This window comes from Oryx dammah, unplaced genomic scaffold, assembly GCF_014754425.2.
Source record: "Oryx dammah isolate SB20612 unplaced genomic scaffold, SCBI_Odam_1.1 HiC_scaffold_26, whole genome shotgun sequence".
Taxonomy (NCBI): Eukaryota; Metazoa; Chordata; class Mammalia; order Artiodactyla; family Bovidae; genus Oryx; species Oryx dammah.
In genome coordinates, this window is record NW_024070210.1 from 29,931,965 (window position 1) to 29,951,883 (window position 19,919).

Sequence of the window (19,919 nt, forward strand, 5' to 3'; positions counted from 1 at the left end):
GAACTGAATTGAACTGATAATCACATATTTCTTTTGTTTGCCTATTTTAATGCTATCCAAGCTACTATACTGTAAGCATTACAAGAGCAAGGTATGTAGCTATTACACTCATTTCATACGTGTGTGTGTGCATGCACGCATGCTCACTCAGTCACGTCCGACTCCTTGCAACTCCATGGACTGTAGCCTGCCATGCTCCTCTGTCCCTTGGACTTTCCAGGCAAGAATATTGGAGTGAGTTTCCTGGGGATCTTCTCAACCCAGGGATTGAATCCAAGTCTCTTATGTTTCCTGTTCTGGCAGGCAGATTCTTTACTGGTGCACCACCTGGGAAGCCATTTCACACTTAAGGCCTAATATGCATAACACTGTTTGCACAGAGTAGGTTCTCAATATATATTTACTAATTAAATTAAAGAATAAATAAAGCAAATAAATTGTGAAGCCATGAATTCAGAAGGTTTACTCTTTGGGAGTTCTCTGGTGGCCTAGTAGTTAGGATTCTTTGCTTTCACTACTGTGGCCGAGGTTCATTCCCTAGTCAAGAACTCATGTTCTGCAAGCCACACAGAGCAGCTGAAAATAAAAAATAATTATTTTTCCATAAAAAAGAGTTACTCTTCTCTAACAAAGGTTAGATAATATCATTGAGTTCTTAAAGAACTTAATAAATTTTTAACATTGAACAAATACATAGATCAATTTATACTTACTCGCCAAACTGTCCACATTTCTACAAGTAAATAATTACATCAATTATAGAAATAACTGTCAAAATCTTTGTGAACTGAATCATTCAAGCATTAACACTTACATCTTTAGCACTTTTTTCCGAATCTCAACTTCCTTGTCAACAGTAGGATCTTCAAAGAGCTGTACCCTGAAGTTGCTCTTTCGAAGTGGAGTGCCACACTCAGGACAGTTTCCAGCCCCTCTCACAAAGAGTAAATCCACACAACTTTCACACCTGTAAGGAGAAAAATACAACATAACTTTTAAGCTAGTATTCAAATTGGCAATAAGTCTGTATACAGTTTGCCTTTTTTCGGTTTTGGTGTTTGTTTGAGGTTGGGAGAGGAGGCACAGGAAAATTAATCATTACTACCTAAAATTTTTATTGAAAACCTTTAGGAAAAAAGCTCATTTTCATTTAGAGCCTACTTCAGACATAGGTGATCCAAGGTTCACTAGTATAACCTTACAAATGAAAGAAATACACAAATTTTTGAAAATTGATTTAGGATCTAGGAGGATTCAGATAGCAGGATAGGGAGAAGTCAAAGAGGCATATAAAATAGCAGACTAGGATCAAGTCCACTCTCAGACCACTATCACCCTCAGACCTGGCAGGGACCTGCACTTTAGAGAACCCTGCATACCATAATTACTAAAATAAAGACCTTTCCCCTACTTTCAGCCTTGTAAGGAAGTTCTTTAAAGTTCAGTAAGCAATTGAGTCAGTGGAAGTTACTCAAAAAGGAGAGAGGTGCTGGCTGAAGGAGGCCCCTCAGGCCAGAGGATACAGAACTGAGATTGACCCCGTATATGTGCACAAAGGAGAAAAATCACCACAGCTTCTGCCCTGAAAAATCTCAGAAAAAGTGGCTACTTATAAAATTTTTAATCAGTTAAAACTGGCTGCCCTAAATCCACCAAAGTGATTACCCAGGCAAGCCAAGTTTCCCAAATACCTGCATCTCTTCTTTCCTCTCTTCTTGGCTAGTACAATTTAGGGAAGAGCTTAGAACTTCTTAGAAGTCTTCAGTTTGAAAAGAAAGGAGTTGGCAAGGTTAACTCTCTGTAGGAGACTCCTGGGGGAACTGACAGTGTTAGTTCATATATTGTTTTAGAGGGGTCCAGGCACCACCCAATCATCCCTGCCCAGCCAGAGCAGATCCATCCTACTAATCAGATTAACAAGTGAAAAGCTGACCAGGAGCAAGCAGCCACTTCAGCCTGTGGGCCTTAAAGATAGAGGCACCTGGGAACTCAGGATGCAGTGTTGTAACTAAGAAGATGTCACTTGATTTATAACTTTTAAACATTTAAACATACTGGTATGTAGTCCTCTAGCTGTAATACTGCCCAATACAGTATATAAGGGCCACACCAACCCTAATCATTCCTTTCTTAGCATTATTTGAAGTTATTTATTTATTTATGTGTAACCTGCATTAGAATGGAAGGCAGGAATTTGACCTATCTTGTTCTACATCACCAAAAATATACATATATAATACATATACAGAAGGAAAAAGACAAATTCTAATAAGGGAAAGGTTGATTTCTTCCAAATACGTAGTTCACTAATGGAAAGAATGATACAGAGAAATAAGAATATTTAAGGTTGGTTATTAGTAAAACACTAACATTGACCTTGGCATGTCTCTATATTAAAATGGGGGCAGGGAGAGAATCATCGAAAAATACAGGCAAAAACTCCCTAAAAGGGAGAACAGAGCTCACAGTCATCATTATTCAAGATCAACAAAACCCCAGAAAATTCACTTGAGATTAGGAAAATTGGGAGTGGTACGTTTCTCCCAATCTTTGTGGTTGGAGCAAATTAAATCCAACTAGAGAAGCTGAAACTGAGCACACTTTAGAGTGCAGGCCCTACACATACCCTAATTTTGTCTTGAACCATTGTTATGAATCCCTTCATCAAAACCTCTGGGGTTGGGACACATGGCTTTTTAAGGTTGGAGTTCATGTGTCTCCCTCTGCCTGGCAAAGTAATAAAGCTACCCTTTTTTACTTCAAAAAAAAAGAAAAGAAAATGAGCACACTATATATATACACTGATAAAGATGTTTATAGGCAAGAAGCTATCTGAAATACTCAAAATCATTGAGCTATTATACAGAAATCAATATTCCATATAGTATTTCAAGGTCTTGGAGAATAGACCCATTCAGTAATTCAGTTAACAAGATAATAAAAACACTTCAATATTTCTGAAAGTCATATTGTAATCTCATATTATTTATTACCACAGTTAGTTCTACATCTCCAATTCTAATCTACATCATAAGGATTCTAATCTAAATAAATCATAAAGATTTCAATAGCATTAAAAATATTTTAAATAATCTACAACCCATACAACTTTTCCCTTTCTGATTTTAATTGTTAAAAGAACAAATAATTATTTCTTTTTTAAGTTCAAATATAAAAGTATGTAGAGAAAGAATTCAAAGTGCTACTTCCTTCTCTTCTATATCTTACTTCCTACACGTTACATACAACTGTCAAGTTCGGCATTTATGTGGCCAGATATTTTTTTACACATTTACAAAATATGTATGTTCAAATTATATACATGAAAACTAGTCTTAAAAAAAAAGAAAAAAAAAAACAGAAGAAAACATTCCTAATTGCTAGTTCACTTCATCTGGCAACACAGCAACCAAAAGACAGTTATGTGGGCAATCTTTTGCCTCCAAGAGTGCTAGGAACTTTTTCAAACAAAATCTTGTATTCTGCAGAACACAGGAAAATTTGCTGAAAAAGCCTAAATCCTTGGTTATTATCCATTCCCAAAGACGTTTTTATGGTTTTCTTTTGTTTTTTAAAAACCAGAATGGTGCTGGCCTTCTTTCCTCTCTGAAAAACTTATTTTTAGATTCTTTTTTCTATCAAGAATACTTAACCACTTATATTCCTCTGTCAGGATTTTCAATCAACTTGTTTCTTTTTCAACAGCAAACAAGTCAATTAAAAATTTTGACAAAGACTAGATACAAAAAACCTACAGCTAACATCGTACTTAATGGTGAGAAACTAGAAATTTTTCAACTAAAGTAAAATACAAAGTAAGACTATATCCTCGCATTACTCCTTTTCAATATGACACTAGAAGTTTGTCCTAATGTAGTAAGACAAGAAAAGGAAATAATGGACAGACAGATTGCAAAGAAAAATTCAGAGCTCTCTGCATACAGATGACAGGATTGTCTGTACAGAAAATCCAAATGAATCAACAAAGAAAAACTTCTTAGAACTAATAATCCATTATAATTGTAGCAGGGAGACAAGGTTGGAGAATACAATATACAAAAGACTATTGCTATGCTATATACCCCAGCAATGAAAAAGTACAATCTGAAATTAAAAACAGTATCATTTATGTTCCAGTTCCACTTCAGTCGCTAAATCATGTCTGACTCTTTGTAACCCCATGAACGGCAGCAGCCAGGCCTCCCTGTCCATTACTAACTCCCTAAGTCTACACAAACCCATGTCCATTGAGTCAGTGATGCCATCCAACCATCTCATCCTCTGTCGTCCCCTTTTCCTCCTGCCCTCAATCTTTCCCAGCATCAGGGTCTTTTCAAATGAGTCAGCTCTTCGCATCAGGTGGCCAAAGTATTGGAGTTTCAGCTTCAATATCAGTCCTTCTAATGAACACCCAAGACTGATCTCCTTTAGGATGGACCAGTTGGATCTCCCTGCAGTCCAAGGGACTCTCAAGAGTCTTCTCCAACACCACAGTTTAAAAGTATCAATTCTTCGGCGTTCAGCTTTCTTTATAGTCCAACTCTCACATCCATAAATGACTGCTGGAAAACCGGAGCATTGACTAGACGGACCTTTGTTGACCAAGTAATGTCTCTGCTTTTTAATATGCTGTCTAGGTTGGTCATAACTTTCCTTCCAAGGAGTAAGCGTCTTTTAATTTCATGGCTGCAGTCACCATCTGCAGTGATTCTACAGCCCAGAAAAATAAAGTCAGCCACTGTTCCCAGTGTTTCCCCATCTATTTGCCATTAAGTGATGGGACCGGATGCCATGATCTTACTTTTCTGAATGTTGAGCTTTAAGCCAACTTTTTCACTCTCCTCTTTCACTTTCATCAAGAGGTGCTTTAGTTCCTATTCACTTTCTGCCATAAGGGTGGTGTCATCTGCATATCCGAGGTTATTCATATTTCTCCTGGCAATCTTGATTCCAGCCTGTGCTTCTTCCAGCCCAGCATTTCTCATGATGTACTCTGCATAGAAGTTAAATAAGCATGGTGACAACATACAGCCTTGACGCACTCTTTTTCCTATTTGGAACCAGTCTGTTGTTCCATGTCCAGTTCTAACTGTTGCTTCCTGACCTGCATACAGATTGCTCAAGGGGCAGATCAGATGATCTGGTATTCCCATCTCTTTCAGAATTTTCCACAGTTTATTGTGATCCACACAGTCAAAGGCTTTGGCATAGTCAATAAAGCAGAAATAGATGTTTTTCTGGAACTCTCTTGCTTTTTCCATGATCCCGTGGATGTTGGCAATTTGATCTCTGGTTCCTCTGACTTTTCTAAAACCAGCTTGAACATCTGGAGTTCACAGTTCACGTTTTGCTGAAGCCTGGCTTGGAGAATTTTGAGCATTACTTTGTTAGCGTGTGAGATGAGTGCAATTATGCGGTAGTTTGAGCATTCTTTGGCATTGCCTTTCTTTGCGATTGGAATGAAAACTGACCTTTCCAGTCCTGTGGCCACTGCTGAGTTTTCCAAATTTGCTGGCATATTGAGTGCACCACTTTCACAGCATCATCTTTTAGTATTTGAAATAGCTCCACTGGAATTCCATCACCTCCACTAGCTTTGTTCGTACTGATGCTTCCTAAGGCCCACTTGACTTCACATTCCTGAGTGTCTGGCTCTAGGTGAGTGTGAGTGATCACACCATCGTGATTCTCTGGGTCGTGAAGATCTTTTTTGAATAGTTCTGTGTATTCTTGCCACCTCTTCTTAATATCTTCTGCTTCGGTTAGATCCATAACATTTCTGTCCTTTATTGAGCTCATCTTTGCATGAAATGTTTCCTTGGTATCTCTAATTTTCTTGAAGAGATCGCTACTCTTTCCCATGTATTGTTTTCCTCTATTTTTTTGCATCAATCACTGAGGAAGGCTTTCATATCTCTTCTTGCTATTCTTTGGAACTCTCCATTCAAATGGGTATATCTTTCCTTTGCTCCTTTGCTTTTCGCTTCTCTGCTATTCACAGCTATTTGTAAGGCCTCCTCAGACAGCCATTTTGCTTTTTTGCATTTCTTTTTCTTGGGGATGGTCTTGATTCCTATCCCTTTTACATTGTCACAAACCTCCACCCGTAGTTCATCAGGCACTCTGTCTATCAGATCTAGTCCTTTAAATCTATTTCTCACTTCCACTGTATAGTCATAAGGGATTTGATTTAGGTCATACCTGAATGGTCTAGTGGTTTTCCCCACTTTCTTCAACTTAAGTCTGAATTTGGCAATAAAGAGCTCATGATCTGAGCCACAGTCAGCTCCTGGTCATTTATGTTAGCTCCCCAAAGTTTGAACTTTTAAGTATAAATCTAACAAAATATGTACAAAATCTATATGAAAAAACTACAAAAGTCCCATGAAGAAAATTAAAAAAGAATTAAATCAATGGAGAGATACTCCATATTCATGCACAGGTAGAGTTCATGGAAAGGAAGAGTCAGTATTTTGAGTTGTCAGTTTTTACCATCTGAATCTATAGATTCAATGCAATTCAAATCAAATTGACAGGAAGTTACTGTATGGATATCAATGAACTGATTCTAAAGTTTACATAAAAAAACAAAAGCCTGGAATAGATACAATAATACTGAAGGAGAACATAGTTGGAAAACGGATGCTACCTAACTTCAAAATTTACTCATAACTACAATAATCAAGACAGTGTGGTACTGGTTAAAGAACAGAGGAATAGACCAATGGAACAAAATAGCCCAGAAGTAGACCCACATAAATAGAGTCAGCTGATCTTTGATCAAAGAGCAAAGGCAATACAATGAAGCAAATATAATTCTCTTCAACAAACTGGACATCCACATGGAAAAAATAAATGAATCTATACATGAACCTTCAGTTCAGTCGCTCAGTCATGTCCGACTCTTTGCGATCCCATGAACCACAGCATGCCAGGTCTCTCTGTCCATCACCAACTCCCGGAGTCCACCCAAACCCATGTCCATTGAGCCTTACATCCTTAAAAAATTAACTCCAAACTTAACTTACACGCCTAAATGAAAATGCAAAATTATAAAACTCCTAGAGTATAACACAGGATAAAAGCTATATGACTTTGGGTATGGTGATGACTTTATTGATACAACACCAAAGGCATGATCCATGAAAGATATAACTGATTAGCTAGATTTTTTAATTTAAAACTTCTGGTCTGCTAAAGACAATGTCAAGAGAGAAACTAAAAATAAAAATACCTGATAAAGGACTGTTATCTAAAATACATGGGGGAAAAAGATTCTTTAAAAGTGGACCAAAAACCTTAACAGACAACTCACTAAAGAAGATACAGAAGATACAGGCATACCTCATTTTATAGAGCTCTGCTTTATTTCACTTTGCAGATGCTGTGCTTTTTACAAATTGAAGCTTTGTGGCAACTCTGCACTGTCAGATGATAGCTAACATTTTTTAGTAATAGAGTATTTTTAAATTAGGGTATGTACTATTTTAGACATATTGCTACTATGCACTTAACAGACTACAATGCAGTGTAAACATAACTTTTATATGCATATTGGGAAACCAAAAAATTATCGTGACTCATTTTATTACAATATTCACTTCACTGTAGTGGTCTGGAACTGAACCCACAATATATCCAAGGTATGCCTCTATACAGATGGCAAATAATACATGAAAAGATATTCCACATGACATGGCATAAAAGAAATGCAAATTAAAACAACAATGAAATATACACTAATACCTATTATTATAAAATAGCCAAAATGCAATACTCTGACAACACCAAATGTTGATAAACATATGGTGGAACAGGCACTCTCATACACTGCTGGTGGGAATGCAAAATGGTACAGTCACTTTGGAAGACAGTTTGATGGTTACTTATAAAACAAAGCATGCTCTAACCATACAGTTCAGCCATTATACTCCCTGGTATTTAATCAAAAAAGGTGAAATTGCATTCACACAAACACCTGCACAGATGTTTATAGAATCTTTGTTCATAATTGCCAAAACTGGAACAAAAACAAGATGTCCTTCAATAGATAAATGGATACACGAACTATGATATATACAGACAACAGAATATTATTCAGCACTAAAAACAAATGAACTATGAAGCTATGAAAAGACACGAGAGAAACTTAAATGTATATTACTAAAGGAAAGAAATCAATTAGAAAAGCCCACATAGATTCCACCTATAAGACATCTTAGAAAAGGCAAAATTATGGAGACAATACACTTGGTCTTAGCCAAAAGGCTGAAATGCAATTACGGAGACAATCAAAACAACATGGGTTGTGGTAGAGGAGACACAATAATTTTAGAGCAGTGAAAATACTTTATGGTGTTATAATGATGAACATATGCCATTATACTTTTGTCCAAGCCCACAGAATAAACAACAAGAATGAATCCTAAGTAAACTATGGACTTTGAGTGATAATGATGTGTCAATATAGGTTCATCCTTGGTTTAAAAAAAAAAAAAAGACAATTCTGATGAGTGATGTTGACAATGGGTATTTGAAAAATCTCTGTACCTTCCTCTTGATTTGTTGTAAATTTAAAATTGCTCCTAACAGTATGAAAAACAATAATCTCATTTTGGTTTTGTCTTTAAAAGAAAAGTATTATCAATGTTTGCTCAATGTCTCTTAACATTTCATTTAGTCATTTTCAGTTTAGTCGCTCCGTCACGTCCAACTCTTTGCAACCCCATGGATGGCAGCACACCAGGCTTCCCTGGCCATCACCAACTCCCAGAGCTTGCTCAAACTCATGTACATCAAGTCGATGATGTCATCCAACCATCTCATCCTCTATCATCCCCTTCTCCTTCCACCTTCATTCTTTCCCAGCATCAGAGTCTTTTCCAAGGAGTCAGTTCTTCGCATCAGGTGGCCAAAGTATTGGAGTTTCAGCTCCAGCATCAGTCCTTCCAATGAATATTCAGGACGGATCTCCTTTAGTATTCACTGGTTTGATCTCCTTGCAGTCCAAGGGACTTTCAAGAGTCTTCTCCAACACCACAATTCTTCTGTGCTCAGCTTTCTTTATAGTCCAACTCTCACATCCACATGTGACTACTGCACCATAGCCTTGACTAGATGGACCTTTGTTGACAAAGTAATGTCTCTCCTTCTTAATATGCTGTCTAGGTTCGTCATAACTTTTCTTCCATTGAGCAAGCATCTTTTAATTTCATGGCTGCAATCACCATCTGAAGTGATTCTGGCGCCCAAGAAAATAAAGTCTGTCACTGTTTCCATTGTTTCCCCATCTATCTGCCATGCAGTGATGGGACCAGATGCCATGATCTTCGTTTTTTGAATGCTGAGTTTTAAGCCAACATTTTCACTCTCCTCTTTCACTTTCACCAAGAGGCTCTCTAGTTCCTCCTCATTTTCTGCCATAAGCGTGGAGTCATCTGCCTATCTGAGGTTACTGATACTTCTCCCAGCAATCCTGATTCCAGTTTGTGCTTCATCCAGCCAGCATGTCCCATGATGTACTCTGCACATAGTTAAGTAAGCAGGGTGACAATATACAGCCTTGACGTACTCCTTTCCCAATTTGGAACCAGTCTGTTGTTCCATGTCCAGTTCTAACTGTTGCTTCCTGACCTGCATACAGATTTCTCAAGAGGCAGGTCAGGTGGTCTAGTATTCCCATCTCTTTCAGAATTTTCCACAGTTTATTGTGATCCACACAGTCAAAGGCTTTGGCATAGTCAATAAAGCAGAAATAGATGTGTTTCTGGAACTCTCTTGCTTTTTTGATGATCCAGTGGATGTTGGCAATTTGATCTCTGGTTCCTCTGCCTTTTCTAAAACCAGTTTGAACATCTGGAAGTTCACGGTTCATGTATTGCTGAAGCCTGGCTTAGAGAATTTTGAGCATTACTTTGCTAGTGTGTGAGATGAGTGCAATTGTGCAGTTGTCTGAACATTCTTTGGCATTGCCTTTCTTTGGGACTGGAATGAAAACTGAGCTTTTCCAGTCCTGTGGCCACTGCTGAGTTTTCCAAATTTGCTGGCATATTGAGTGCACCACTTTCACAGCATCATCTTTGAGGATTTGAAATAGCTCACCTGGAATTCCATCACCTCCACTAGTTTTGTTCATAGTGATGTTTCCTAAGGCCCATTTGACTTGGCATTCCAGGATGACTGGCTCTAGGAGAGTGATCATACCATCATAGTTACCTGGGTCATGAAGATCCTTTTTGTATAGTTCTGTGTATTCTTGCCACCTCTTCTTAATATCTTCTGCTTTTAGGTCTATACCGTTTCTGTCCTTTATTGAGCCCATCTTTTCATGAAATGTTCCCTTGGTATCTCTAATTTTCTTGAAGAGATCTCTAGTCTTTCCCATCCTATTGTTTTCCTCTGTTTCTTTGCATTGATCACTGAGGAAGGCTTTCTTATCTCTCCTCGCTATTCTTTGGAACTCTGAATTCAAAATTTAGTCATTTTGAAGTGAAGTCGCTTAGTCGTGTCCGACTCTTTGCGACCCCATGAACTGTAGACTACCAGGCTCCTCTGTCCATGGGATTTTCCAGGCAATAGTACTGGAGTGGATTGCCATTTCCTTCTCCAGGGGATCTTCCCAACCCAGGGATTGAACCCGGGTCTTCCCGCATTGTAGACAGACTACCGTCTGAGCCACCAGGGAAAATATCCAATAAACATTAAGGAAAATCAATTAATAAAATAACAGACAAGCTTGAGACTTGTTACCCAGATTGCTTTAAAACCTACCTCTTCAATTGCCTTAACCATAAAAGCAATACTAATCCATAAATTAACTTTCTTCTAGAAATGTTACTCAAAAATATGAGGACATATGTGAATCCACTGTGAAAAGTACTTATATCTCCTAAGATCATGCCATGGAAATTTTTTTATTCTAGAATGCATTTCCTTAAATGATAAATCTCGTATTTACCACATAAAGTTAGTTTTCTTACCAAAGACAACTCTAGAACACACTTTTTCAAAAAGATAAAGTATCACTGACCACACAAAAATTATTTTAAGTGACATACTAAAGACATGATGATATAATTAAACTCCACTTTGGCAATCATAAGACTTAGGTTGCCATCCAAGCTCTGTCTCTCACAATATGATGAACTCTGAGGAAGTCAAATTCTGTTTTATATCTAAGGTTTTTCCCAGTTTGATAATTCTAAATACCTTGGAGTGTTACACAAATTGTTAATTAAGTTTCCAAAGAAAAATAAATGTGTTTTCTCTCAATATAACTGATGTTTATCAGTTTAAATTCTACATTATTGTTGTTGTTCAGTCACTTAAGTCGTGTCCAACTCCGTAACCCATGAAGCCTGCCAAGCTCCTCTGTCCATGGGATTTCCCAGGCAAGAATACTGGAGTAGTATGTCCTTCTCCATTAAATTTTCCATATCACCTATCATTACAAACTTTATCTACAGTACAGACTTTTCCTTAATACTTTAATTCCACCACGGATATTGTAACCATGAGAATTCCCTGATGGTCCAGTGGTTAGGACTCCATGCTTACAGTGCCAAGGACCTAGGTTTGATTTCTAGTCAGGGAACTAAGATCCCACAAACCACACACATAACAAAGGGGGGAGAAAAGAACATTATAACCTATAATATTATATTTAAGGATGTGATATAGAAGGTTCTATGACAAATGGAATTAGCAATACAAGGCATAAGAAGACACAGATTCCCCAGGATCTCTTCAAAAGTTTATATAATTATGTAAATTTAATATATACTATAAACTCTAAAAGTTTATAGCAATTTTGCCCCCAAAATATATATTTTCAGCATTTGAAAAAATTGGTTCAATGCTTTTAAAAGCACATATTTTTAAACATATATACATACAAACACATAAATGTATGCACAAAAATATATACAGGTATACAGAGGAAGAGAGGGTCCTTTAGAGCAGTGGTCCCCAACCTTTTTGGCACCAGGGACCAGCTTCATGGAAGACAATTTTTCATGGACCGAGGGGAGAGGGGAATGGTTTTGAGATGATTTAAGAGCATTACATTTATTGTGTACTTTATTTCTATTATTTATCTTTATATTATACTGTACATTTTATTTCTATTATTAATCTTTATTTCTATTACATTGTGATATATAATGAAATAATTACACACCATATTGTAGAATCGGATCATCAGGCATTAGATTCTCATAAGGAGTATGCAACCTAGATTCCTTATGTGCACAGTTCACAGTAGGGTTCACACTCCTATTAATATAATAATATAATGCTGCAAGTGATCTGACAGGAAGGGGTGCTCAGGTGGTAATGTGAGTGATGGCGAGCAGCTGTAAATATAGATGAAGCTTCGCTCACTCACCCATCATCCATCTCCTGCTGTGTGGCCCAGCTCCTAACAAGCCAAGGCTTAAAGTTTAACCAAGTTCTTACAGTGTTCCCTACAGGACATTTTCAGCTCCAGAAACAACGATCTCTAAGTCCACTAAACCCAAAGTTACATGGATGCAAAACACAAATTCCCCAAGTAATGACTTGGTATACCACTAAGTGAAGCCACTCCCACTCCCATCCCTTGGTTCTAGGATAGATGTATTTCACCTACTGTTTTTTAGTCGCAAGTCCTGTCTGACTCTTTGTGACCCCATGGACTGTAGCCAGCCAGGTTCCTCTGTCCATGGAATATCCCAGGCAAGAATACTGGAGTGGGCTGCCATTTCCTTCTCCAGGGATTTTCCCAACCTAGGGATTGAACCCATGTCCCCTGCATTGGCAGGTGGACTCTTTACCACTGAGCCACCAGATAAGCCGATTTTACCTATTAGGGATTCTCAAAATAACAGTCATACCCATATAAATATTTATGGTACAGAAAGCATCCTGGAGGATTGGTGCCCACCCTTTTAGAGTATCACCTCCAATCCAGCATCTTAGCTGCATGTATGAGCCCATTATGAGCTTCCCTGGTGGCTAAGACAATAAAGCATCTGACTGCAATGCGGGAGACCTGGATTCGATCCCTGGGTCGGGAAGATCCCCTGGAGTAGGAAATGGCAACCCATTCCAGTATTCTTGCCTGGAGAATCCCATGGATGGAGAAGCCTGGTAGTCTACAGTCCATGGGGTCGCAAAGAGTCAGACATGACTGAGCGACTTCACTCATTCACTCACCAATCTAGAGTACAAGTGTAGTAGTCAGTGTTAAGATCAATGATTTCATGAACTTTCATGAAAACGTCACATATCTTTTCCAATAGATTGGGACTCTTGGTAAGAGAAAATGTTGCTCAAGATACCATACTGGTAAATTAAACGCTGTGTTAAGTGTTCAGATAGCAGTGCTGGCCACAGCCTTAGGAGTAAGAAAAGCATACCTCTATTCAGAATGTTGCTTCCCTTGTGGCTCAGCTGGTAAAGAATCCGCCTGCAGTGAGGGTTGGGTTCGATCCCTGGGTTGGGAAGATTCCCCTGGAGAAGAGAAAGGCTACCCGCTCCAGTATTCTGGCCTGGTGAATTCCGAGGACTGTATAGTCCATGGGTCTCAAAGAGTCGGACACGACTGATTAACTTTCACTACTACATTTAGAATATTTGTTAACTCCAAACTAAACGAATTGCTCTCCCTCCCAGGCCAAGGGAAGGCAGTTTTAGAGGCTGGTGCTTGACATTTCACACTATGATAACCTTTACCCCACTGGTCAAGGAATCAATTTAGATGTTCAAGCAAATACCATTATGTCTATTCCAATTATACATCTGAGTACTGAAGAAATGACTACTAGATGAGAACACAGACCCACTGTGAACTAAATCTGAGTCAGTGAAAGTCAAAGTGAACGTCACTCGGTCGTGTCCAGCTCTTTGTGACCCCATGGACTACACAGTCCATGGAATTCTCCAGGCCAAAATACAGGAGTGGGTAGCCTTTCCCTTCTCCAGGGGATCTTCCCAACCCAGGGATCGAACCCAGATCTCCCACATTGCAGGTGGATTCTTTACCAGCTGAGTCACCAGGGAAGCCCAAGAATACTGGAGTGGGTAGCCTATCCCTTCTCCAGGGGATCTTCCCGACCCAGGAATCAAACCAGGGTCTCCTGCATTGCAGGCAGATTCTTTACCAACTGAGCTATGAGTGAAGCCCTAAATCTGAGTCAAAAGGCTAATCATAATATTAGGTGATAATAATAAATATGACTCTCATGCACCCCTATTCTGATAAAAGGATTACTTTTAGTCCCCACCAGCCAATTGTCAATTCACATCCTGTGGTCAATAATCACAGGTTTGCAGCCAAAACCTGAATCACTGAAGGTGTTTGGGCAGAGCAAGCTTGGCTAAATAATAACTCAGGATCTTATAAAGAAATCAAAACCTCAACATCACCAGCTCAGGCCCAGCAAAGACCTGAGGCCTGTCCAGTATTCCTTGGACTGCTGTCAAAAGAATGAATTCTCAGATTTCTCTGGTCTTGTCCAGAACCCAGCCCATTAAGTTCAGCAGAGTAGATACAATCATGAAATGACTTTCCTTTCATGACTTTTCATGAAATGACTTTCCTTTCTTCAGAGGATCTTCCTAACCCAGGGATCAAAACCAGGTCTCCTGCATTGCAGGCGAATTCTTTACCAGCTGAGCCACAGGGAAGCCCATTGGGTGTAGAAGTAACCATAATGTTTTCCCAACATTTATTATGGAATGAGAATGAGGGGAAAAAAAACAAAAAAAAAGAACTTCACCAGGGGAATCAAAAACCTACATAAAAGTAAAGAATAACAGTTATAAATAAAAGGCTTTAAAGTATGTATAAAATATATGACTTTAGGTAAAATACCTTTATCTGGATCACTTGACCTCTATCAAAATTAAAAATACATTTAAAAAAATCTAAGCAACTGGCAAACCTACCTTTAAATACATAATCTTATATACAGAGTATCAAAAATGAGATTATATAAACTTTATAAATCTAGAGAGCTAATTTACTAAAGCTTTTTGTAGGTACATTCCTACTTCCTCAACTACCCAGATTGATTTCTTAGAACACTAAACAACTTCTAAACTGTCTCAAATGAAAGTACACCATTTTTCCCCATTACAAACGCATACAACTCCATTCTCATGTTCTCCACATCACCCTCTGTGCCCATATATGGTGAATGATATACAGTATTCCCAATATGTATACATATTGTCCAAACATTTCAGCCAGTGTCATACTAATTATAAATTCCACCATCTTTAATCTCATTTATGGACTCCACTAACTGTAGCCACTCCCCTCTTTCTAAAACAGTTTTCTATATCCTACATATGGTCGTCCTGTTTAGCACTATTCCTATCATTTTTACATCTTGAAAATCCTCATAAATGAGCCAGTCATTATCCTAGGCACTTAATTCCATGACTTCCTTAACCCCAATGATCTCTTGCCCCATCACACTTGAGTCATCCACCCTCATACCTTCAAACTCAATACTGTCATTATCAATAGATACATCTCTGGATTCTCTATTTCTAGCATCCAGTTATCTAAACACCTCTTTTCTTTTCAGATGTGCTAAGTTGCTTCAGTCTTGTCCAGTTCTTTGCAACCCTATGGACTGCAGCCCACCAGGCTCCTGTGGCCATGGATATTCCAGACAAGCATACCGGAGTGGGTTGTCATTTCTTCTTCCAGGGGATCTTCCTGACTTAAGAGATCGAACCTGCATCTCTTGTGTCTCCTGCAATGGCAGGTAGGTTCTTTACCACTAGCACTACCTAAGAAGCCCTCTCCTTTCAGATGACCTGCACTAAGTACCATCACTCTGTCCTCTGACCCCACAAGGACCTTCCCACTGACACTACTACTCTTCCCTATGCATCACCCCCCAAGGTCCTAAATTACACAAGCTTAGATTTCAGCATCTAGTATTATAAGCAATCCTTTGCAAATACACTTAACTCACTTGCCCCCTCTCCTCTATTATACTCCTTATCCATTTGTTATTAAACCCATCTATCCACCAGTCCATGCCTGTAACTGAGCTGGCTGAATTTTGCTGGAGAAACCATCATCCTTACAGACTGAATTCACTTTAAAGTTATTACCACAGATTTCTGATATGCACTCAACACTTCCAGACATTCCTTCTACACTTTCTAAGTAAATTCATTTTCCCAAACTTAGAGAACTATTTCATACTTTCTCTTCTCGCCTCAGACTTCCAACACTTTCTAGTCTCACCTCGTTCACAGCCGGTGTCTTGGCCTCATACTATATTAATACGGGATGTGGTCATACAAAAATCACCTCATTTCTAAACACTAATTCTATCAACCCAATTGCTTCTATATTATCTTTATACACTACCTGCATGCCTTTAAAATGCAAAAAAAGTATTCTTGCTCTTATCTAGGGCCAGCCTCTTCCCTCCTCTTGTGCCTCCAACTCATTTCCAATCTCTACTCAAGTACTTTCATTCTGCAATTTTTCCCTTATTCTCCTGCATTATCAACTTATACGTCTCCTGAATCACTTCTATTGGAATATAAACACATTTCAGTATGAACAACCATTTTAAAACACACACATACACACACACACACATTTTACTTTACATTCCTTTCCAGTTACCACCCAATTTCTCTGCTCCCATTCACAGCAAAGTTCCTGAAGCAAGAGTTGTCTAGAATTCTGTCTTCACTGCCTCACCTCATTCTCTAACTCATTCCAATTCATCTTTTATTCCTGACTTTACACTGAAATATTTCTCAAGAATCTCACCAATGTCCTCATTCTTGCCAGAGCCAATAATTAACAGAGAATTCTCTGCCCGTAACCTACACTACCTCATAGCAACATTAACACAACTGACCACTTCCTCCACCTGGAACATTATATTCTCTAGGCTTCGGTGACCTCACACTTATCTGATTTTCCTCTTGCCTACCTGCTCTTTTTCCTTTGTTTTGCTGGCTCCTTGTCCTCTACAAGACATCTAAAAGTGCCCAAAGTTATGTCCTGGGCACTCTTTCCTATAACTGATCACATATATACAAACTGGCTTTAACTATGATTCTCAGAACTAGACTACAGCCCTGATCTCATTCTTAAGCTCCAGACACCAGTTCTATTACTAATCAACAACCACTCAGACATCTAGAGTTATCTCAAAAGCAACAGTGTGAAACAGAATTCTTGTTTCCTTCACCCTGCTCTACCTGCTTCTCCCACAACTATTACTACTTCAATAAATGTCACAACCACCTAACCAGTTGCTCAATCCAAAGACCTAGAAGGCATCCTTCATTTCTCTTCATAATTCCTCACATTTAACTGATTTCAAGATCAACCGACTCCACCCAAAAAATACACGTTAAAATCCATTCACTTTTTGTCATCCTCACTGCTACAAGCCACTGTCACTTACCATCTGAAGTAATGCTACAGATTCCCAACCACTCTCCTTGATTCTACTATGGCCTCCAACCCACATTCATCACCTTCCCCGAAATTCATCTCTATAGAATTAAATTAGAAATTAGCTCATTTCACTCACTTGTTCATGATGGAAGAGCATAAAATAAATGTGTTACCAGAGCCCTGAAGACCCTTCATAATCTGACCTCAACCTGAATCTCCAGTTTCATGTCCTACCAATTTAAAGCCAATCTTCTTTCTGTCCTTTCAACATGCAAAGTCATTCAAGTTTCAAGGCCAGAAACTCTCTCCCCCCCAATTTTCCTATGGATGTCTCTTCTCAGCATTCAAGTCTCAAAAAAAAAAAGTCTCAACACCAAATGTCATGTGTTCACAACGATTCTTACTGAAAAACTCCCCCTATGTTTATCCAGGACTAGTCCTTTATTTGTGCCATAATATAATCAAAATTCTTATTAGAAACTGACCTCCCCAATATTTTGAAAGATCTTATCCAATAATATCTCCTCTTTAGAGACGTCTTCTTAGGGTTTCCCTGGTGATCCAGTGGTTAAGAATCCACCTGTCAATGCAAGGGACATGGGTTCCATCCTCGCTCCAGGAAGATGCCACACGCCATGGAGCAACTAGGCCCCTGCCCCACAACTACTGAGCCCACACTTGAGCCTGTGCTCGAGAGACCACAAGCTACAAATACTGAAGCCCACAGACCTGCAACCTGAGCTCCGCAAGAAGAAAAGCCACTGCTTCCTGCAACTAGAGAAAGACCACATGTGGCAGTGAAGACCCAACCACAACCAAAGAAAATTTAAATATAAATTAATTAATTAATAGAGATGCCTTCTTTACCACATCTATAAGACATCTACAAGTTGAAATACCTGGAGTTATATCCTAAGCACTCTTTTTCCTCCATAAATGATAACATGTAGTACAAATGGCTTTAACTATGACTCTCAACTAGATTTCAGGTGTTCTCCTAGGATCACCCACTTCAATGATACGGACAAATGGAATTAGCAGCAGTTTTTCTACAATTCCTACTTTTCCTGATTTCCTGAAATAAAGCATTTGCCCTTTCCTTGCTGCTTCAGTCCTTCTAGCTGGTTTGCAAGTCTACAATTGCTCATATTAATTTCCTAGTGGCTTAAAATATCTAGGATGTTTTGTTTTCCTGACTAAACCCCAACTGATACACATCCTATTCTTTATAGCCCACTTATCAAAATCAATAATTTCATATTTGTTAACTGTGTTTAATATGTCTGCCAGGGTATTCAACAAGAACAGTATAACATTTGTTATACTCATTACTGAATCCCAAGCCCTGTGTTTCGCAACAAATATTGGTTGAATGAATGTAACACCTTGGTACAATAAAGTTCCACTCACTACATCAAATATAACAGCTCCAACTCTCAAAGTTCCTCTACTGTCTACCACAATTTAACCCCATTAAAAACAACACCTCTTGAATTTTGCCTTCTCTTCATCTGCTTATTCAGCCACCCCTTATTCAGGGGTTTGGAATCACTCATTTCAGCCTAGCACCTGGTACTTCACATTCTGCACTAGAATACAATCAAGAACTCTCAAGTTGCCTTTTTACTTTTAGATGGTCTCATTTGTGATTAACATGAAATGAGATTATCTCTATGATGAAACCAATAGTGCAATCTGATTTTCTGATCTAAATATCTAGTTTTGATATTAAATTATCTAATTAGTATCCTGTTATAAAACTCATATAATGAAAACTAATATTAGATCCCCTAAAATGTGTTAATTCATGTAGACAAGTGTTCAACAAGAGAAAATAAAACCGGTTAGCATAAATGAGAGCAAGTATAACATTGCTCTCCATTTTTGTTTAGTTTTATAGAAAATTTCTATTCATTCAGAAAACAAATATACTTGAGGAAAATCTATATGCCATAATGGCATTTATTTTGTCGCCAAATTCAAATTCATGTAATAAATATTCATCATGTGACAGGCACTGTTGATTAACACTGGGGATACCTCAGAGAGCAAAATAAAGATGCCTGCCCTCATGGAGTTTATCAAAGGGCCTGGAAAGAGATCATGTGAGACAGAAAAGACTACATATAAGGACTCTGGATTCTACTTGCATGAAATGGGAAGATACTGCAGAGTTTAGGGCAGAGAAGTAACATAATACTTATTTAAAGTATCATTCTGGCTGCTGTGTGGAAATAGACAAAAGGGGCATGAGCAAAACCAGATAAACTAAGTCATGGGCTAGTATTATAATCCAAACAAGAAATAAAGGTACTCAAACCAACATGACAGTAATAAAAATGGAGCAGAAAGTGGTCAGATTCTCACCTTCAACACGTTAACAGAAGGGGAGCCAGAAACTACCAAGAAGCATGAAAAGATGAACAATCAAGGAAACACACTGTATAATCAAAGTAACACACCATTTCACATCTAAAAGTTTTTAGAAATT

The 19,919-nt window shown here is 38.3% G+C and overlaps 1 protein-coding gene across 2 annotated transcripts in view; it reads right to left on the minus strand.

Moving 5' to 3' along the window:
* Positions 1 to 19,919, minus strand: part of MNAT1 (MNAT1 component of CDK activating kinase) — a 226,251-nt gene that overhangs the window by 166,299 nt on the left and 40,033 nt on the right. For both annotated transcript variants that reach the window (XR_005718673.1, XM_040226320.1), the window contains exon 2: positions 815 to 967. Coding sequence is in view for 1 of the 2 variants with exons in the window: in XM_040226320.1 (XP_040082254.1) it covers positions 815 to 967 (153 nt within the window). In the remaining variant the exon portion in view is untranslated. The remainder of the gene's footprint in view (positions 1 to 814; positions 968 to 19,919) is intronic.